The sequence below is a fragment of the Heptranchias perlo genome, chromosome 18 (genome assembly GCF_035084215.1).
Source record: "Heptranchias perlo isolate sHepPer1 chromosome 18, sHepPer1.hap1, whole genome shotgun sequence".
Taxonomy (NCBI): Eukaryota; Metazoa; Chordata; class Chondrichthyes; order Hexanchiformes; family Hexanchidae; genus Heptranchias; species Heptranchias perlo.
Window position 1 is genome coordinate 57194190 of NC_090342.1, and position 18037 is coordinate 57212226.

An 18037-nucleotide genomic window follows, 5' to 3' on the forward strand; every position below is an offset into this window, starting at 1 on the left:
TGTAATTGATGTAGTGTACATGGATTTTAGCAAGGCTTTTGACAAGGTTCTACATGGCAGATTGATCAAAAAAGTAAGGGCCCACGGGATCCAAGGGAAAGTGGCAAATTGGATCCAAAATTGGCTCAGTGGCAGGAAGCAAAGGATAATAGTAAACTGGTCTTTTTGCAACTGGAAGGCTGTTTCCAGTGGGTTACCGCAGGGCTTGGTACTAGGTCCTTTGCTTTTTGTAGTACACATTAACGATTTGAACTTAAATGTAGGGGGCATGATTAAGAAATTTGCGGATGACACAAAGATAGGCCGTCTGGTTGATAGCAAGGAGGAAAGCTGTAGACTGCAGGAAGATATCAATGGACTGGTCAGATAGGCAGAAAAGTGGCAAATGGAGTTCAATCTGGAGAAGTGTGAGGTAATGCATTTGGAGAGCAAACAAGGCAAGGGAATTCACAATAAATGGGAGGATACTGAGAGGTGTAGAGGAAGTGAAGGACCTTGGAGTGCATGCCCACAGATCCCTGAAGCTAGCAGGACAGGTAGATGAGGTGGTTAAGGCGGCATATGGAATGCTTTCCTTTATTAGCCGAGGCATAGAATATATAAGCAGGGAGGTTATGCTGGAACTGTGTAAAACACTAGTTAGGCCTCAGCTTGAGTACTGCGCACAGTTCTGGTCACCACATTACATGAAGGGTGTAATTGCACAGAGAGGGTGCAGAGGAGATTTACAAGGATGTTGCCAGGACTGGAGAATTTTAGCTATGATGACAGATGGGATAGGCTGGGGTTGTTTTCCTTGGAACAGAGGAGACTGAGGGGTGATTTGATTGAGGTGTACAAAATTATGAGCGGCCTAGAGTGGATAGGAAGGACTTAGTTCCCTTAGCAGAGGGATCAATAACCAGGGGGCATAGATTTAAAATGATTGGTAGAAGGATTAGAGCAGAAATGAGGAACAATTTTTTTACCCAGAGGATGGTGAGGGTCTGGAACTCACTGCCTGAGAGGGTGTTGAGGCAGAAACCCTCAACTCATTTAAAAAATACCTGGATGTGCACCTGAAGAGCCGTGACCTGCAAGGCTACGGACCAAATGCGGGAAAGTGGGATTAGGCTGGGTGGCTCGTTTCTCAGCCGGCGCGGACATGATGGGCTGAATGGCCTCCTTCTGTACCGTAAATTTTCTATGATTCTATGACTTTACTTCAGTAATACTATAAAATGCAAGAGCTTCCTGTCCATCACATTTTGGGCATCACCCTTTCGATATGAAATGTCTGTCACACTTACATCTGAATGCTGTTTTACATACATGAAATTTGAACCAATTAATCAACAACAACTTACATTTATCCAGCTCCTTTAATGTCCCAAGGTGCTTCAAAGGAGCGTAAATCAGACAAAATTTGGCACCAAGCCACATAAGGAGATATTAGGACAGGTGATCAAAAGCTTGGTCACAGAAGTAGGTTTTAAGAAACAACTTAGAGGGGAGAGAGGTGGAGAGGTTTACAAAGTGAATCCCAGAGCTTAGGGCCTAGGCGGCTGAAGGCACGGCCGTCAATGGTGGAGCAATTAAAATCGGAGCTGCACAAGAGGCCAGAATTGGAGGAGCGCAGAGATCTCAGAGGGTTGCAAGGCTGAAGGAGGTTACAGAGGTGGGGGCGGGGGGGTGCCATGGAGGGATTTGAACACATGGATGATAATTTTAAATACGAGGCGTTGCTGGACCAGGAGCCAATGTAGGTCAGTGAGCACAAGGCTGATGGGTGAACAGGACTTGGTGTGAGTTAGGATACGGGCAGCAGAGTTTTTGGATGAGCTCAAGTTTACGGAGGGTGGAAGGTGGGAGGCCAGCCAGGAGAGCACGAGAATAATCAAGTCTGGAGGTAACTAAGGGCATGGATGAGGGTTTCAGCAGCAGGTGAGCTGAGGCAGGGGGCGGAGACAGGCGATGTTGCAGAGGTGGAAGTAGGCGGTCTTGGTGATGGAACGGATATGTGGTCAGAAGCTCATCTCAGGGTCAAAGAGGCCGCGGAGGTTGCAAAAGTCTGGTTCAGCATCAGACAGTGGCCAGGGAGAGCGATGGAGTCGGTGGCTAGGGAACGGAGTTTGTGGCGGGGACCGAAGGCATTGGCTTCGCTCTTCCCAATATTTAGTTGGAGGAAATTTCTGCTCATTCAGTACTGGATGTCGGACAGGCAGCGTGACAAACCAAGAGACAGTGGAGGGGGCAAGAGAGGTGGTGGTGAGGTAGAGCTGGGTTTTGTCAGCGTACATGTGGAACCTGACATTGTGTTTTCGGATGATGTCGCTGAGGGGCAGCTTGTAGGTAAGAAATAGGAAGCAGAACTCTAATTACGATCAATAGAAAAGCAGCTAAATGAAAGCACTTCAAAATATTTTTCAAATTGTATTCAGCTGTCATTTTTTTCCCAAAGAGGATACAGTTGAAGGCAAGGGGGGCCTTCTCCGCCTCATCCTCCGGCCAGGCCCTCCCCACCCCGTTCTCCGGCCAGGCCCTCCCCACCCCGTTCTCCGGCCAGGCCCTCACTGCCCTTCTCCTCTGGCTGTGGCCCGTCTGCCCCTCCTCTGGCCCACTGCTGCTTCTTGCCACTCCCACCAATTCTCCTGTGCTCTCTCTATTTCCTTCAGGCAGCACTTATGGTCCATCTCCAGCTCTGGTTATTCCTGAATTTTGGCCACTATTCAGCATATGGGAATTTCCTTAGGGTCTGGCTGTGGGTAATTGATAAGATTCCATCCCTCACCCCTCACTTCAGTGCTCTCAGAACTCCAATCCCCATCTCCTATTCAATGCTCCAACACAACCCAGTCCCCCTCCTATGCACCTTCCCCCAAGTACATCCACATCTAAGCCTCCCCAACACAATTTTTTTGGTTCTCTGTAACCCTCTGGTTGTCTTTGTCAGATTAGTGTGGCATTAAGGGTCCCTAGTAAAACTGAAGTCAATAGGAATCAGGGGGAAAACTCTCTAATGTCTGGAGTCGTACCTAGCACAAAGGAAGATGGTAGTGGTTGTTGGAGGCCAATCTTCTCAGCCCCAGGATATCGCTGCAGGAGTTTCTCAGGGCAGTGTGCTAGGCCCAACCATCTTCAGCTGCTTCATCAATGGCTTTCCCTCCATCCTAAGGTCAAGAGTGGAGCTGCTCGTTGATGACTGCGCAGTGTTCAGCTCCATTCACAACTCCTCAGAAAATGAAGCAGTCCGTGCCCACATGCAGCAAGACCTGGACAACATCCAGGCTTGGGCTGATAAGTGGCAAGTAACATTTGCCCAGGCACTGACCATCTACAACAAGAGAGAGTCTAACCACCTCCCCTTGACATTCAATGGCATTACCATGCCAAATCCCCCACCATTAACATCTTGGGGGTCACCACTGACCAGAAACTCAACTGCACCAGCTACATAAAAGCCCTGGCCACTAAAGCAGGTCAGAGGCTGGGTATTCTGCGGCTCTCCTCCTGACTCCCCGAAGCCTCTCCACCATCTATAAGGCACAAGTCAGGAGTGTGATGGAATATTCTCCACTTGCCTGGATGAGTGCAGCTCCAACAACACTCAAGAAGCTCGACACCATCCAGGACAAAGCAGCCAGCTTGATTGGCACCCCATCCACCGCCTTAAACATTCACTCCCTCCACCATCAGTGCACCGTGGCTGCATTGTGTACCATCTACAAGATGCACTGCAGCAACTCACCAAGGCTTCTTCGACAGCACCTCCCAAACCTGTGACCTCTACCACCTGGAAGGCTAAGGGCAGCAGGTGCATGGCAACACTGTCACCTCCAAGTCACGCACCATCCCGACTTGGACATAGATCATTGTCCCTTCATCATCACTGGGTCAAAATCCTGGAACTCCCTACCTAACAGCTTTGTGGGAGTACCTTCACCACACGGATTGCAGCGGTTCTAGACGACGACCCACCACAATCTGCTCAAGGACAACTAGGGATGGGCAATAAATGCTGCCCTTGCCAGAGATGCCTATTTCCCGCAGAATGATAGAGAGTTTTGAGGCTGTGGATTTCACAGTGGGTTAGTGGTTGAAGCAGAAACTGTTAACATTCAAGATTAGATTGGAAAGGCGGATGAAGGGAGAGGCGGATGAAGGGATATGGGAACAGGGTGGGTAAATGTGATTCGAACTAATGGCTCTCATGGAGGGTAAATGTCCAGGTGGACTGTTGGGTCGAATGGCCAGTTTTCCATCTTGTAACATCCCCAGTACTTCTTCACACGTAATTCATTATGTGAAGCACTTTGAGCTTTTGACACATTGTGAAACTATAGAAATTCAAGTATTATCTTTCACAGTAAGAACATGACCTGGTGTTGGCCCATTCCAGCATTGTATGCAGGATGGAATTTCTAGAAGAACATGGATACCCGGGAGTGAGATGCGGACTGGAATCTAATAGAAGGGTTCAGGTGGTTTATATATAAAAGAATAGATACACGGGAGTGAGCTAAAAGCTGTAATTGTTGAACTGGAGTCTGGAAGTTCAAAAAACAAAGATACTTGATACTCACAACTGTGTTTGGATCACTGGATTCTTCAGCCACCTCTTCTAAGTCACTCAGGCTCTCCAAATCTAACTCTCTGTCTTTCTCCATCACTAATTCTTTCATTTTTTTCCGTTTACTCTTTCCACTGCAGTAAACTCCAATGTCTGTTCTGGGACTCAGCACCTAACAGGGATAGGCAGTGAAATTCTCAGATTTGCAGTTGATGTACATTGCAGTCTGGTGTTTTTGTTCTTTTATTTTCTCACAAACATGTTACATGTCTATAACACAATTGAAATAAACCGTCTAGTTTCCAACTTGTTGTTCAATCACAGTAATGCTGTTCCATTTTTCTGTATCCTCTCTCATAATTAAGGATTATAATTAAGGATTGTAATCACCCTGATTAGCTAGCCCATTGTCTGCACTTCAAATAGTTCCTCATTTCTTGTGACCAGTGTACTGGTCTCCAGTGCTTTTCAAATCAGGCCTGAGTTTTGTTGCTTCCAAACTTATTGAAAATGCAGTTAAATAAAGCCATAAAAAAAGACCACAAGCATTTTGCGTTTGATTATTAGATACATAGAATACAAGTGCAAAGAAGTAATGATAAATGTGTACACTGTGTGCCATTGATAGCTCACTGTTAAGACCACTGTGCGCAGTTTTAGGCAGCCTGTTGTAGAAAAGTCATTAAACCCATAGAGAGGGTACAGCATAGATTCAGCAGGCTACCACCAGGGATGTGAAGCTATAGTTACCAGAGACAAGATACTGGGACCGTTTCCACTGGAGCAGGGAAAACTCTGGAGAGTTTTATTAGAGCTTTTTAGAATGTTTTGATAGGGTGAATAGGGGAAGACAATTTCCTCTGGTTCAGGAGTCAGTGACGAGAGATCAACAATTTTAAATTTTCACTAAAAGAGGAAGGAGAGGTTAGGAGAAATGCCTTTACAGAGAAGGGTTCTGCAGCTTGGGATGCTTTGCCACAGGAAGGTTTTGAGGCAGAGACCTCTGCATCTGCTAAATAAAAATTGGATCAATATCTCAAGCAGAGGAAGATGCTGGTGGTATGGTGATATGGGGGCAACGGGATTAGTTTTGGATTAGTCCAACTAAGAGCTGGCACAGACACAGTGGGCCGAATGGCCTCCTTCTCTGCTGTACACTTCTGCAGTTTTATTCTCCCAATTCTGATCGATTAGTCTCAGTCATGCTTCTCAGGTGTTGCAAAATAAGAGGGAATTCTGGACTTTTTGGGCTCACAATGCCAATTTCCCCATCTCCCCATAGTTCCACCTTCATTGTTCGACTCCTGCTAACACATTCTGTGCTACATAACACATCTCAACACTTTCCCGATACCTTCTGCTTGCAGAATAGAGACTGCCAGGCACGCGCAAAGCATACAAGGAGCTCTGGCCCGTCCAGTGCCACAAACAGTGGTTACAATTTCCATTATCCACGCTTTATAAATGCTCCTTTGAGCCAAATATCTTGTCCAAGATTCAGCTTCGTATGGGCTTCTTCATTTGTATCTCAGTACACAAGGGGTTAAAAACTGGCTTCACACAAGTATTTATTCCAAATTAAATGGCTACAATTGTTACAGATACAGTAATTGTTTCTATACCTGCAAGAATTGGGAGTGAACACGCTAAGTTTGAACAGCACCGACAGAATTCCGGAAGCCAGGAAGTTGATGCAGATGGTGCTTCAAGCAGCGACTGGGAAGCAGTATGCTGATGTGCATCGTGCTTTAGGACATTTTTCTATATTAAAGGCTCTATATAAATATAACTTGTTGTTGTTACTGGAGCATTAACCAGCACCCACAGAAGGCTGGAATCTGTGACTAGTGAACAGATTGGATGAGATTAGATTCTGCTAGGGGACGGCTCCACATGTCCTGGACAGTGAGCGTTGATGGGCTTCTTGACCACTGGAAGGTCTGACCCCCATCCTCGCCAGATGTCTACACACGCACAAAGGATTACTGGGTGCCAAGTGAGAGTAGAAACTGGGGCCAACTATAGCGTCTCTACTGTTACCCTAGCTAAAATCAACTAACAGCACAAAGTGCGGGAACCCGAGACCATCTAGTCTGTATAACTTTGTTACTCACTGCTTTTAGCAACAGAGCTACTGGGGAAGCTGTGTAGGTCAGTTGAGCACAGTGGTGATCGATGGACAGGACTTTGGGTGGGATATGGTCAGCTATATTTTGGACAAGTTGGTGTCAGCATTGGCTCAATAGGTAGCAGTCTTGCTTTCGAGTCAGACGGTCATTGCTTCAAGCCCACTCCAGGACTTGAGCACATAATCTAGGCTGACACTTTAAAAATACTTAATTGGCTGTGAAGGGTTTTGGGATGTGCTGAGCTTGTAAAAGGCAAGTTCGTTCTTTCAAGTTAGCGTCTGGGGGAGGCCAGAAAGGAGGCCACTGGAACAATCAAGTCTAGGTCACAAAATCACAGATAAGGGTTTCAGCAGTGATGAGGCTGAAGTAGGGGCGTATGAGGACACAGGTGGAAATGAGCAATCTTGGTGGCAAGTAAAGTGTGCATTTAAAGCTCAACTCAGAGTCGACCAAGATGCCTAGGTTTTGCATGGTCTGGTTCAGTTAGTGCGAGTGCCCAGGAGTGGATGGAATCAGTGACAAGGGAGTAGAGTTTATGGCAGGGCTGAAAATTATGGTTTTGGTTTCCTGATGTTAAACTGGAGGTATTTGTGGTTCATTCATGATTAATGTTGGTCAACAGTTTGACAGCACAGAGGTAGTTGTGGGTTCAAGAGAGAACATAAGAAATAGGAGCAAGTGTAGGCCATACGATCCCTCGAGCCTGCTCCGCCATTCAATAAGATTATGGCTGATCTTCGACCTTAACTCCACTTTGTGCTGTTAGTTGATCTTAGCTAGGATAACAGTAGAGATGCTATAATTGGCCCCAGTTTCTACTCTCACTTGCCACCCCATAACCCCTTGTGCATGTGTAGACATCTGGCGAGGATGGGGTCAGACTCCGCTCCCCCTTTCCAGTGGTCAAGAAAACAAGGTAACAAGGAAGGTCGATGATGGTAACACGTTTGATGTTGTCTACATGGATTATAGCAAGGCTTTTGACAAGGTTCCACATGACAGACTGGTCAAAAAAGTAAAAGCCCATGGGACCCAAGGGAAAGTGGCTAGTTGGATCAAAATTGGCTCAGTGGCAGGAAGCAAAGGGTAATGGTTGACGGGTGTTTTTATGTCTGGAAGGCTGTCTCCAGTGGGGTCCCACAAGACTCAATACAAGGCCCCTTGCTTTTTGTGGTACATATTAATGATTTGGACTTGAATGTGGGGGGCTTGATCAAGAAGTTTGCAGATGATACAAAAATTGGCCATGTGGTTGATAGTGAGGAGGAAAGCTGTAGACTGCAGGAAGATATCAATGGACTGGTCAGGTGGGCAGGAAAGTGGCAAATGGAATTCAATCCAGAGAAGTGTGAGGTAATGCATTTGGGGACAGCAAACAATGCAAGGGAATACACAATAAATGGGAGGATACGGAGAGGTGTAGAGGAACAAAGAGACCTTGGAGTCCACGTCCACGGATCCCTGAAGGTAGCAGGACAGGTAGATAAGGTGGTTAAAAAGGTATACGGGATAGTTTCCTTTATTAGCCTAGGCATATAAGAGCAGGGGGGGCTATGATAGAACGGTATAAAACATTGGTGAGGCCACAGCTTGAGGACTGCATACAGGTGTAGTCACTATATTAGGAAAGGTGTGATTGCACTAGAGAGGGTGCAGAGGAGATTTACGAGGACATTGCCTGAACTGGAGAATTTTAGCTATGAGAAAAGATTGGATAGGCTAGGGTTATTTTATTTGGAACTAAGGAGGCTGAGGGGAGATATAATTGAGGTATATAAAATTATGAGGGGCTAAGATAGAGTGGATAGGGAGGACCTATTTCCCTTGGCAGAGGGGTCAGTGACCAGGGGGCATAGATTTAAAGTAATTGGTAGAAGGATGAGAGAGGAGCTGAGGAGAAATTTTTTCACCCAGAGGGTGGTGGGAGTCTGGAACTCACTGCCTGAAAGGGTGGTAGAGGCAGAAACCCTTAACCCATTTAAAAAGTACTTGGATGTGCACTTGAAGTGCCGTAACCTACAGGGCTACGGACCAAGTGCTGGAAAGTGGGATTAAGCTAGACAGCTCTTTTTCGGCCGGCACGGACATGATGGGCTGAATGGCCTCCTTCTGTGCCGTAACTTTCTATGATTCCCACCCAATCCCCATAATCCCTTGATTCCCTTAGTGTCCAAATATCCATCGATCTCAGTCTTGAATATACTCAATGACTGAGCATCCACAGCCCTCTGGAGGTAGAGAATTCCAAAGATTCACAACCCTCTGAGTGAAGAAAGTTTTCCTCATCTTAGTTCTAAATGGGTGAGAAATGGGGATGTTCGCTGATGATTGCACAGTGTTCAGTTCCATTTGCAACCCCTCAGATAATGAAGCAGTCCGAGCCCGCATGCAGCAAGACCTGGACAACATCCAGGCTTGGGCTGATAAATAGCAAGTAACATTCACGCCAGACAAGTGCCAGGCAATGACCATCTCCAACAAGAGAGAGCCCAACCACTTCCCCTTGACATTCAATGGCATTACCATCACCGAATCCCCCACCAACATCCTGGGGGTCACCATTGACCAGAAACTTAACTGGACCAGCCACATAAATACTGTGGCTGCAAGAGCAGGTCAGAGGCTGGGTATTCTGCAGCAAGTGACTCACCTCCTGACTCCCCAAAGTCTTTCCCTCATCTACAAGGCACAAGTCAGGAATGTGATGGAATACTCTCCACTTGCCTGGATGAGTGCAGCTCCAACAACACTCAAGAAGCTCGACACCATCCAGGACAAAGCAGCCCACTTGATTGGCACCCCATCCACCATCCTAAACATTCACTCCCTTCACCACTGGCGCACTGTGGCTGCAGTGTGTACCGTCCACAGGATGCACTGTGGCAACTCGCCAAGTCTTCTTCGGCAGCACCTCCCAAACCCGCGACCTCTACCATCTAGAAGGACAAGAGCAGCAGGTACATGGGAACACCACCACCTGCACGTTCCCCTCCAAATCACACACCATCTCGACTTGGAAATATATCGCTGTCCCTTCATCGTCGCTGGGTCATAATCCTGGAACTCCCTTCCTAACAGCACTGTGGGAGAACCTTCACCACAGGAACTGCAGCAGTTCAAGAAGACGGCTCACCACCATCTTCTCAAGGGCAATTAGGGATGGGCAATAAATGCTGGCCTTGCCAGCGACGCCCACATCCCATGAACGAATAAAAAAAAATGGCTGACCGCTTACCTTGAGACTATGTTCCATCGTTCTGGACTCTCCAGCCAGCGGCAACAGCCTCTCAGCATCTACCCTGTCAAGCCCTCCAAGAATTTTATGTTTCAATGAGATCACCTCATTCTTCTAAACTCCAGAGAATATAGGCGCATTTTACTCAATCTCTCCTCATAGGTCAACCCTCTCATTCCAGGAATCAATCCAGTGAACCTTCATTGCATTCCCTCTAAGGCAAGTATACCCTTCCTTAGGTAAGGAGACCAAAAGTGTACACAGTACTCCAGGTGTGGTCTGATCAGAGCCCTGTATAATTGCAGCAAGTCCTCCTTACTCTTATAGTCCAACCCCATTGCAATAAAGGCTAACATACCATTTGCTTTCCTAATTGCTTGCTGTACCTGCATGTTAACTTTCTGTGATTCACGTACAAGAACACCCAGATATCTCTGACTACCAACATTTCTTCGTCTCTCACCTCTTAAAAAATATTCTGCTTTTCTATTCTTCCTACCAAAGTGGATAATTTCACATTTCCCCACATTATATTCAATCTGCCACCTTCTCACCCGCTCACTTAATCTGTCTATATCCCTGTGCAGACCTATTGCGTCCTGCTCACAGCTTACTTTCCCACCTAGCTTTGTATCATCAGCAATCTTGGATACATTACACTCGGTCCCCTCATCTGAGTCATTAATATAGATTGTAAACAGCTGAGGCCCAAGCACTGATCCTTGCGGCACCCCACTAGTTACAACCTACTCTCTTTTCTGCTGGTTAACCAGTCCTTAATCCACGCTAATGTATTACCCCCAACTCCATGAGCCCTAATCTTGTGTAACAACCTCTTGTGTGGCACCTTTTCAAATGCCTTTTGAAAATCCAAATATACGACATCCACTGGTTCCCCTTTATCGACCCTGCTAGTTACACCCTCAAAAAACTCTAATAAATTTGTCAAACACGATTTCCCTTTCATAAAACTGTGTTGACTCTTCCTAATCATATTATGATTTTCTAAGTGCCCTGTTACCACATCCATATTAATAGATTCTGGCATTTTCCCTATTACTGGTGTCAGGCTAACTGGGCTAAAGTTCCCTGTTTTCTCTCTCCCTCCTTTCTTGAATAGCAGTGTTACATTTGCTACCTTCCAATCCATGGGGACCATTCTAGAATTTAGGGAATTTTGGAAGATCACACCAATGCATCCACTATCTCTGCAGCCACCTCTTTTAGAATCCTAGGATGTAGGCCATCAAGTCCAGGGGATTTGTTGGCTTTTAGTCCCATTAATTTCTCCAGTCCTTTTTCTTTACTAATCTTAATTTCTTTAAGTTCCTCATTCTATTAGATCCTTGGTGCCCCACTATTTCCAGTATGTTTTTGTGTCTTCTACTGTGAAGACAGATACAAAATATTTGTTTAATGTCTCTCCCATTTCCTTGTTCCCCATTATAATTTCTTCTGTCTCAGCCTCTAAGGGAGCCACCTTTGCTTTCGCTAATCTCGTCCTTTTTACATACTTGTAGAAGCTCTCACAATCTGTTTTTATATTTCTTGCTAGTTTACTCTTATATTCAATTTTCTCCCTCTATCAATTTCTTGGTCATCCTTTGCTGATTTCTAAAACTCTCCCAAACCTCAGGTTAATTACTTTTTTTGGCAACATTGTAAGCCTCTTCTTTTAATCTAATACTATTCTTAACTTCTCTAGTTAGCCACGGTTGGATCATTTTTCCCATGGAGTTTTTAATCCTCAAGGGAATGTATATTCATTGAGAATTATGGATTATTTCTTTAAATGTTTGCCATTGATTATCTACCATCATATCTTTTAATCTAATTTTCCAATCAACCATAGCCAACTCGCCCCTCATAACAATGCAATTGGCTATGTTTAAATTTAAGACCCTAGTTTTGGAATTAACTACATCACTCTCAAACTCAATATGAAATTCTATCATATTATGATCACTCTGCCTGAGGATCCTTAACTATAAGATTACTAATTAACCCTGTCTCCTTACACAATACTAGATCTAAAATAGCCTGTTCTCTAGTTGGTTCCTCGACATATTGTTCTAGAAAACTGTCTCGGATGCACTGCATACCAGAGTTGATGGAGAAGTACATTTGGGTGTCATCATGTGAAAGCTGATTCTGTGTCTGCTGTCGCCAAGGGGCAGCATACAGACAAGGAAGATAAGGGGCCAAAAACATAACCTTGATGGGGTTAGGGAGGGGTGCAGGAAGAGAATTTCCAAATGGCCAGATAGCAAAAGCAGGACACTGACAGATGATCTCCTAAAGAGCCAAATAGGTCAAGGAAGAGCGAAATAGTCACAATATGAATTCAGTTACAACTAACCTAGAACAGTTCAAACCACTTCACAAGAGCAGCTGTAGGCTCCAAGCAGAAAGTGGAGGAATGAATGTGGGGTGGATGGGGAACCAAAGGGTGAAGAGCTAGATTATTAGGAGGCTTCTAAAAATAGAAAAGCGAAGTGGCTTTGGAAGAGAACTGCCGACAGCAATTAGCGGAGCAACTGAAAAAGTATCGAACCCTAGCCCAAATATCTGTCTTCCCTTTCATGTCCAAACTCACTTAAAGATAAAAAAGTACTTTCACAATTAGCCAAAACCATTCAATCCCAAAACATGGAAACGGCAGAAAATCTGTCCCAGAATGCAGTCACAGAGGTTATTTTAAAGTTACTACACTGGTGCAGCTACAAATTCTTGTAAAGGTCCCCATGAAATGTTCATTTCAAGGCTGAAGAGCTCTACCTTATTTTGAGTTTATTTCTGTCATATGAGAGATCAGCACAGTTGCCCATCTCTGATATCCCAGTGACCAGAAGTCTGGCAATTGTCCAGGACACATTCGAGCTTCAGCATGGCCTCTGAGGATTTGAATTCAGCTGTCTTGTTCCTAAAGCTGTGAGAAAGAAGCTCAGTTTCTTTTTGGTTGTTCACCATTTTACGATTTAGACTTGGGAATCGGATGTACAATATCAAAATTTGCGGATGACACCAAATTGGGGGGTGTAGTTAATACTGAGGAGGACTGTGACAAAATACAGAAAGACATTAATAAACTTTCAGAATGGGCCTGTAATTGGTAAATGGATTTCAATATAGATAAGTGTGAGGTGATACATTTTGGTAGGAAGAATAAGGAGGCCACATTGGATAATAAAAAGTCTAAATGGGGTAGAGGAGCAGAGGGATCTGGGGGTTCAGATGAACAAATCACACTGCGACGCAAATTAATAAGGCCATAAAAAAAGCAAACCAAGCACTGGGGTTCATTTCTAGAGGGATAGAATTGAAAAGCAGAGAAGTTATGTTAAACTTGTATAGAACCTTGATTAGACCACATTTGGAATACTGAGAACAGTTCTGGTCTCCATATTGTAAAAAGGATATAGAGGCATTGGTAAAGGTGCAAAAAAGAATTACTAGGATGATACCAGAACTGAGAGGTTATACCTATCAGGAAATATTGAGCAGGCTGGGGCTCTTTTCTCTAGAAAAGAGAAGACTGACGGGTGACCTGATGGAGGTCTTTAAGATTTTGAAAGGGTTCGATAGGGTAGAGGTAGAGAAGATGTTTCCACTTGCAAGGGAGACCAAAACTAGAGGTCATAAATATAAGATTTTAGCTATGAGAAAAGATTGGATAGGCTGAGATTAATTTCCTTGGAGCAAAGGAGGCTGAGGGGTGATTTGATTGAGGTGTATAAAATTATGAGGGGCCGAGATAAGTGGATAGGGAGGACCTATTTCCCTTAGCAGAGGGATCAGTAACCAGGGGGCATAGATTTAAAGTGATTTGTCGAAGGATTAGAGGGGAGCTGAGGAATTGTTTTTTCACCCAGAGGGTGGTGGGAGTCTGGAACTCACTGCCTGAAAGGGTGGTAGAGGCAGAAACCCTCAACTCATTTAAAAAGTACTTGGATGTGCACTTGAAGTGCCGTAACCTACAGGGCTATGGACCAAGTGCTGGAAAGTGGGATTAAGCTGGATAGCTTTTTCGGCTGGCACGGACACAATAGGTCGAATGGCCTCCTTCTGTTCCATAAATTTCTATGATTCTAAGATAGTCACTAATAAATCCCAATAGGGAATTCAGGAGAAACTTCTTTACCCAGAGAGTGGTTAGAACGTGGAACTCGCTGCCACAAGGAGTAGTTGAGGCGACCAGCATTTAAGGGGAAGCTAGATAAACACATGAGAGAGAAAGGAATAGAAGGATATGTTGATGGGGTTAGATGAAGTAAGGTGGGACAAGGCTTGGGTGGTGCAAAAACACCGGCATGGACCTGTTGGGCCGAATGGCCTGTTTCTGTGCTGTACACTCTATGTAATTCTGTGCCAAATGTTTCTTTCCCTTCAACAACTCTTAAGCCCCAATTTAGCAAACAATTGAAAACTGCTCCCATATTAGCAAAGGCTCAAGTACTCCTTGCTCTTCCAGACAAGTGAGAAGAAAAGCTCACAATCTGTTCAGCAATCTATCTCCAACTTCAAGTATCCAATCTCTTCTGTCAGAACCCTTCTCATCGCTTACTGATATTATTGATTCTCTGAATTTTCCTCTTGGTCACACCATCTGATCTTCCTATTCCCTGCATCCACAGCGGGATGAAATTATCACACCTCTTAATTTTTGCCTGTCTCATTCCTTGATCAATATCAAGTTGTGGACGAGCCAGAACTTTCTCTTGTGTCAGCAAAACACCAAAGCTGTTGTGTTCAGCTGACAAACTCCACACCAAAGCCAACAACTGTATCCCCATCCTAGTTGCTCACTCGGGTTGGGCCCAACAGCATGAAACCTCATTAAAACTGAACTTGAAACTGCATGCCCTAGCCATTACTACAACTATCTATTTCCACCTTTAGTATTGTCCATCTTGGTCCCCACCTCATCCCACTGCCACGAACATTGTGTCCTTTGCCATCTCTAAGCTCAACTTCTCCAATGCTCTTCTCATAGCCTTCTAACCTCCAACTGAACCAGAATTCCACTGTCTACATTCTATGTATGATTTCTGCTCACCAAACACCTCAGTCCTCACCAACCTTCTTTGGCTCTCTGTCCCTCAGCACACTGATTTCAAAATCGTACGCCTTGTTTACAAATCCTCCCATGTCTTCGGCCCATCCGATCTCCTCAATGTTCTCTGTCCTATGACTGAGCTTACAACCTTCTGATTGTAGCCTCCTGAGTGCCATTTCACCCCTCTCTCTCGCTGCCCTTCCAATTGTGTGAAGCACTTAGGGATTTTTGCTATGTTAAAGGCACAGTCTAAGTGCAAGCCGCTGTCATGGAACACCTCAGTCTTCCTTTCCTCTTACTATCTACCGACTTTTAAATACAAGTTTGACATCACCAATTCCGAGGTGTAATGGATTAGGTGAAGATGGTTTTCTAAAGCCTTACCTGTAACAACGTGTAGGTAGAGTTCTTCTTCAGGAAAGTTCTGGCAGTACGTTCTCTCCAGGCTCGAGCAGCTGTTACTTGGGATTCCACTTGTGGAAGTGGATCAAGCCGTACGGGGATAGGACGTCCTCTTGCTAATAGACTTTCCAGCTGGTCCAGGTATGCATTGTAGGATCCCTTCTACACACATCAAAAACATCACAGTAAGGCAACATTTCAAAAGACTGTTTCTACTTACTGGACAAGATGGCACGTACTATAAGGAAACAACTGGAACTGGAGAAGGGCCCAAAAATGACATCCGAGTAGGCCACGTTGGACATCCGATAAGGAATAGGAGACAGTGAAATGGCAGTCCTGCTCCAAGCTCAGAGCTACAAGCCTGCTCATGTCTTGTTCCCTTTCTTACTTACTGACACACAAGCATACAACCACACAAAAACCACATATAGTATCTCAAAATACAAGGGGCTGAAAGGAATACAAGGAAGGTGTCTTAGAGCTGGAGTACAGAAAGAAACTGTACCCTGCCAGTGATCCAGCACACAACAGCAACTCTCAGCATTCTGCATCTTTCTCACCAACATTTGCACAGCTATATACACTGTACAGAATCTCAGACTTGAATTTTGGACTCTCTCATATCATCTTCCCTCTGTTTACAACCAGGACACCTCTCTCCTAATCGTTACCAAGAATATGCAACCTGAATTCCCTGTGTCTCTTGGGTGCGCAGTTTAGCTGCTGCTCCAGGCCAAAGCTCATTACTTTTGTGTCACTTTTCTTCCTGGGCCCCTCTCAGATCTTTCCTCTCTTGCCCCCCTTCCTATCACCCAGTCATGCCCCTTTTCATTCCTCCCCTCTCAGGTACTTCATCCCCACTCTCCTGCCATCTCAGGCTTCAGTCCCCTTGAATAAACCCACAGCTTCCCTCTGTGCCTGACTCAGCAATCTCCTAAGAGCCCATCGAGACACTCGTCACTGCCTCCGTATAAGCAACGATCCCAACTGCCCCGTCCTCCTCTCTCACCGATCCTCCCGTCCAGCATGGCCACTGGGGGCTAATAAGAACATAAGAAATAGGAGCAAGAGTAGGCCATCCAGCCCCTCGAGCCTGCTCCGCCATTCAACAAGATTATGGCTGATCTTCTACCTCAATGCCATTTTCCTGCACTATCCCCATATCACTTGATGCCTTTAATATCAAGAAATCTATCGATCTCTGTTTTGAATGTACTCAATGACTGAGCCTCCACAGCCCTCTGTGGAAGAGAATTCCAAAGATTCACCACCCTCGAGTGAAGAAATTTCTCCTCATCTCAGTCCTAAATGGCCTACCCCTTTATTCTGAGACTGTGACCCCTGGTTCTAGATTCCCCAGCCAGGGGAAACATCCTCCTTGCATCGAGCCCTATAAGAATTTTGTTTGTTTCAAAGAGATCACCTCTCATTCTTCTAAACTCTAGAGAATACAGGCCTAGTCTACCCAATCTCTCCTCATACGACAATCCCGCCATCCCAGGAATCAATCTGGTGAACCTTCGTTGCACTCCCTCTCTGGCAAGTATATCCTTTCTTAGGTAAGGAGACCAAAATTGTCCACAATACTCCAGGTGTGGTCTCACCAAGGCCCTGTATAACTGCAGTAAGACATCCCTGCTCCTGTACTCAAATCCTCTTGTATGAAGGCCAATAATAAAGGCCAACATGCCATTTGCCTTCCTAATCGCTTGCTGCACCTGCATGTTAGCTTTCAGTGGCTCATGTACAAGGACACCCAGGTCCCTCTGAACATTAACATTTCCCAGTCTCACCATTTAAAAATACTCTGCATTTCTGTTTTTCCTGCCTAAGTGGATAACTTGACATTTTTCTACATTATATTCCATCTGCCATGCTCTTGCCCACTCACTTAGTCTGTCTATATCCAATTGAAGCCTCTTTGCATCATCCTCACAACTCACATTCCCACCTAGTTTTGTGTCATCAGCAAATGTGGAAATATTACATTTGGTCCCCTCATCCAAATCATAGAAGTTTACAACATGGAAACAGGCCCTTCGGCCCAACATGTCCATGTTGCCCAGTTTATACCACTAAGCTAGTCCCAGTTGCCTGCACTTGGCCCATATCCCTCTATACCCATCTTACCCATGTAACTGTCCAAATGCTTTTTAAAAGACAAAATTGTACCGGCCTCTACGACTGCCTCTGGCAGCTCGTTCCAGACACTCACCACCCTTTGAGTGAAAAAATTGCCCCTCTGGACCCTTTTGTATCTCTCCCCTCTCACCTTAAATCTATGCCCCCTCGTTATAGACTCCCCTACCTTTGGGAAAAGATTTTGACTATCTACCTTATCTATGCCCCTCATTATTTTATAGACTTCTATAAGATCACCCCTAAACCTCCTACTTTCCACGGAAAAAAGTCTCAGTCTATCCAACCTCTCCCTATAAGTCAAACCATCAAGTCCCGGTAACATCCTAGTAAATCTTTTCTGCACTCTTTCTAGTTTAATAATATCCTTTCTATAATAGGGTGACCAGAACTGTACACAGTATTCCAAGTGTGGCCTTACTAATGTCTTGTACAACTTCAACAAGACATCCCAACTCCTGTATTCAATGTTCTGACCAATGAAACCAAGCATTCTGAATGCCTTCTTCACCCCCCTATCCACC

The 18037-nt window shown here is 45.0% G+C and overlaps 1 protein-coding gene across 2 annotated transcripts in view; it reads right to left on the reverse strand.

Moving 5' to 3' along the window:
• Positions 1-18037, reverse strand: part of kdm5a (lysine demethylase 5A) — a 241156-nt gene that overhangs the window by 36882 nt on the left and 186237 nt on the right. For both annotated transcript variants that reach the window (XM_067999950.1, XM_067999951.1), the window contains exons 21-22: positions 15354-15533; positions 4563-4721 (exon numbers count right to left, since the gene is read on the reverse strand). In XM_067999950.1, coding sequence (XP_067856051.1) covers positions 4563-4721; positions 15354-15533 — 339 coding nt within the window. The remainder of the gene's footprint in view (positions 1-4562; positions 4722-15353; positions 15534-18037) is intronic.